The sequence below is a fragment of the Equus przewalskii genome, chromosome 24 (genome assembly GCF_037783145.1).
Source record: "Equus przewalskii isolate Varuska chromosome 24, EquPr2, whole genome shotgun sequence".
In the NCBI taxonomy this organism is placed as follows: Eukaryota; Metazoa; Chordata; class Mammalia; order Perissodactyla; family Equidae; genus Equus; species Equus przewalskii.
Window position 1 is genome coordinate 31,925,001 of NC_091854.1, and position 3,564 is coordinate 31,928,564.

The following is a 3,564-nucleotide window of genomic DNA, read 5'->3' on the forward strand; positions in this document are numbered from 1 at the left end:
AGCAAAACGGCCCCCCAGATATGCTGAAGCAACACTGGAAATGAAATATTTCCAACACACTGCCAGAAGCAGTGTGACCACACCCTTGGGCCACTGGGCCTCTGTGTGGTCCCCCCACCCCACCCCCCCCCCCGCTCCCCTCGAGGATTTTTGGCTGTCTCCAGTCAAGTTGGGGCCGGCTGACTTGGCCCTCAGTGTTTTCACCAGGAAAGCTGACAGTCTTATTGCCCTCAAGAGGCTCCTAATCTAAAAGTTGACAGGACACACACCCATTACACTGGCCTTGGAAGGTTCGCGAAATAACAGCAAACACAGTAGCAGGCCACTACCTCTGACCGCCACCAAACCACCGCATAGATGGGATTCTGAGAAAGGCCCGGTGGGTTCCAACGGCCCTGAGCTCTGGGCACAGTTACAACGGCTTCAGCTTCTTAGAGAGGTTTAGCTCTGGGGAGGTAAGAGGTGGATGGGGAGATGAATGATGAAGAGACCAGAAAAGATATGTTTAAAGGTGTGCTCCTCCTGGCTAACAAAATACAAAAGTGATGGGAGAAATGCTGAGCACTTTTTTAAAAATAAATAAATGAAACACATCTCCCCATAAGCTGATTTCCTGAGCCAGGGGCTGAATGCGTTACCTTAAGAATCTTGGATCAGACAAGAAAGCAAATCTGAGTTCCACCAGAAGCCTTGTCCCCAGTGAAAAGATCAAACATTCACAGAAACAGAAAGGGATTTCTGAGATGACAAATAAGACGATAATAACAGATTCGAGCTCATTATTAAAGAGTTTGGAATAGGCAATACTCTTTTTTAAAAATATTTTTAAAAGCCTGTAGACAGTTAAACCAGACAGAATTTAGGTGACTGCTGATAACAAAACTGTCTTTACACTCAGCAGACTAGCCGCTGGGACAAGCATTTTAAGGCAGATAACCAAAGAAAGGTGCACCCCTGGCCCTCCATCCCCCACCATCGAAAAGGGACCACTGTTGAAAGGATAGATAGAAGTAAGAGCCCACAGAGGATATAACCGGATTAATGGAGGCCCCAGGCCGGGAGCCGACCTTGGCTACAGTCAACCCTGGGGCATCTCCACCTGAATTTGCTGGGCACCCTGGCGTCAGAAGGGGCTTTACAATGTGTGGGCAGCACGGCCCCTTTTTTACTTTCCACCCAGGTGTCCTGGCAGGGGGCCAGAGGTTTGGCATCACGAAGCAAACACTCTGTGACCGGGCTGTTTACATTTCATTAGGATTTCTCATCAGGAAGGTGCACTCCCTGCTGACGCACATCTTAATTACAATTAGGAGCTGTGTTTACCCAGCAGCCTCCAGGCTGGCACCACCGTGCGAGAGGGTCAGCTTCAGAGCCATCCTCAGAAAACGTGGCTCCCACTTGCCCAAAATCAACTCTAGGAAATCAAAGTTCACACACACCTTCCATGAGCCAGATTTTAGTAAAAGCTAATCCTGTAGTCAGCCTGTGTAGCGAATAGATCTTTACCCCTCGGCTCCTAAACAGCTCCGAGCCTTTTCTTCTCCTAAGCACAGCGCTAACTTAAAAATGAAAGATGCATGATAAAAGAGCAGAGCCCTACTTATCCGCAGGGCCCGCGCCCGCCGGAGCGGGGGAGGGAGGAATCCGGGGGCTCCAGCACCCCCTGAAGGGATGCATGTTAAAAGTGAGGCCCGAGACCCCGGGGACTGTAACCAACTCTCCCCCTCCAACCCTGGAAGAATGACGCGGCTGTCCCGGGGGACGCAGCGGGGCTTCCCTCTCATTGTGTGCCGGCTCGGACGCCGCAGGACCAGGCTCCCCGCCGCGAGCCAAGACGCCCGGGCTTTCGGCGGAGCCTTTCTCTAACTGTCGCGATTGTCTTTGGAGATTACCAAAATCAAGTATGCATTAGTGGCTTTTCCCCCTTGTTTGTAACACACACACACGCACACACACGTGCACACTCCGAGCTCTCCGCAGCAGCAGGCCGCCCCTGACAGCACAGTTTGCAAAGTGGCGGCGGCCGCGCACACGCTGTGGCCTCCATCGCGACCGTCCGAGGGCCGGGAGCCGGGGCGGAGGGGAGGCGAGGCGGCCGGGCCCCGGAGGCAAGGCTTTTGTCCGGGTCGGCGCGGACAGCCGGGGCTCCCCCAGGCACCGCGGCAAATACAGCTCCCCGCGGACCGCGCTCCCCGGGACGGCGGCTCCCCGGGGCGGGGCAGACTCGCCGGACCCCGCGGGGCGCGCTGGGGGTCCCCGAGGGATGGGGGACCAAGCGCACGAAAGTGCCCGCGGCGCCCCACGACCCCCAGCCCCCCGGGCTTCCTGCCAGCGCTGACAACCGCCGCGGGGCGCCGAGCGAGGGGTCGGGGCGGCCCCGCGCGCGGCCGGCTCCAGGGCCCCCGCCGCCTCCCCGGCGCCCCGGGTCGCGTCCGCCCCGAGCGCGGCCCCGCGCCGGGGGACAGCAGGCGCGGCGGCTCTTACCTTGGGCAGCGGCCCCGCGCGCCGCCAGCAGCAGCGGCAGCAGCAGCACCGGGAGCGGCGGGCGCGCCCCGAGGCGGCCCGGCCGCAGCATCCCTCCTCTCGCGGCGGCGGCGGCGGCGGCTCCCGGGCCGCGCGCAGCACATCCACGGGCTCGGCCCGGCCGCGCTCCCCGCAGGACGGCGGGGGCGTCTGCGAAGCCCTTTGTCCCTCTGCCCTCCGCCTCGCCTCGCCGGCCGGCCCGGGCTGTCGCAGCGGCGCTGGCGGAGGGCGGGCTCGCGGCTCGGGCTCCGGGCAGGAAGAGCGCGCCTGGCCGGGCCGCCGTCCGGCTCCCTCGGCGGCCTGCGGCGCTCCTCCCTCGGCGCTCGCGCCCCTGCGCTCAGCCTCCCCAACTTGTCACTTTCCCCAACTCCGCGGCCCCGCGCCCACCCCGACCAATGGCAGCCGGGCCCAGGCCGGCGACCCAGCGCCCTCTGCTGCCGCCTCCGCTCCCGGCGCCGCCCGCACCCTCCCCTCCCCTCCCCCACGGCTCCCGCCCGCGGCCGAGCCCGGGACCCAGGGACACCCAGGCTCCAAACGGGTGGTGGCTGAGTGGCTTAGTGAGGAGGCGAGATTCCAGCAGTCTGAGCGCTGCCACTCTTAGCCGTGTGACCCCGGGGAATGGAACATTTATGGATATCATACAGTTTCTCCTTTGATTCCCTCTTTGACCCAAGTCGCTTATGTTTCCCCGTTTTGTCGTTAAATTCTAGTTTCGTTGCATTGAAATCAATGTCATCTGCGCTGCTTCCTTCGGGAGACCGATTGAGGATCTCTGGGGTCAGTTTTTGTTCACAGCCTGTGGTCTCTTGCAAGAAGGTGTTTCTCTGTCTTCAGAAGGTGGAGATAGATGGCTAGCTGAATCTGATCTTCCTTATACGGATGGTGTTATTTAGGTCTTCTGTCTCTGCATGTTTTTTTGTCCAGCTGCTCTGCCATGGGCCAAGGGGGTCCTTAACGTCTCCTACAGACAGTCCGTTTTTATCTCTTTCTTCTGGTTGAGCATTATGGGGTCTGTGACCCGTGAGTAGTCACTACGCTTCC

At 59.8% G+C, this 3,564-nt stretch overlaps 1 protein-coding gene across 1 annotated transcript in view; it reads right to left on the reverse strand.

The window, feature by feature from the left end:
• Window positions 1-2,854, reverse strand: part of ROR1 (receptor tyrosine kinase like orphan receptor 1) — a 358,639-nt gene extending 355,785 nt beyond the window's left edge. The window contains exon 1 of the mRNA XM_070592688.1: window positions 2,485-2,854. Within this exon, the coding sequence (XP_070448789.1) occupies window positions 2,485-2,575 (91 nt within the window). The 5' untranslated portion in view covers window positions 2,576-2,854. The remainder of the gene's footprint in view (window positions 1-2,484) is intronic.
• Window positions 2,855-3,564: the final 710 nt, after the last annotated feature.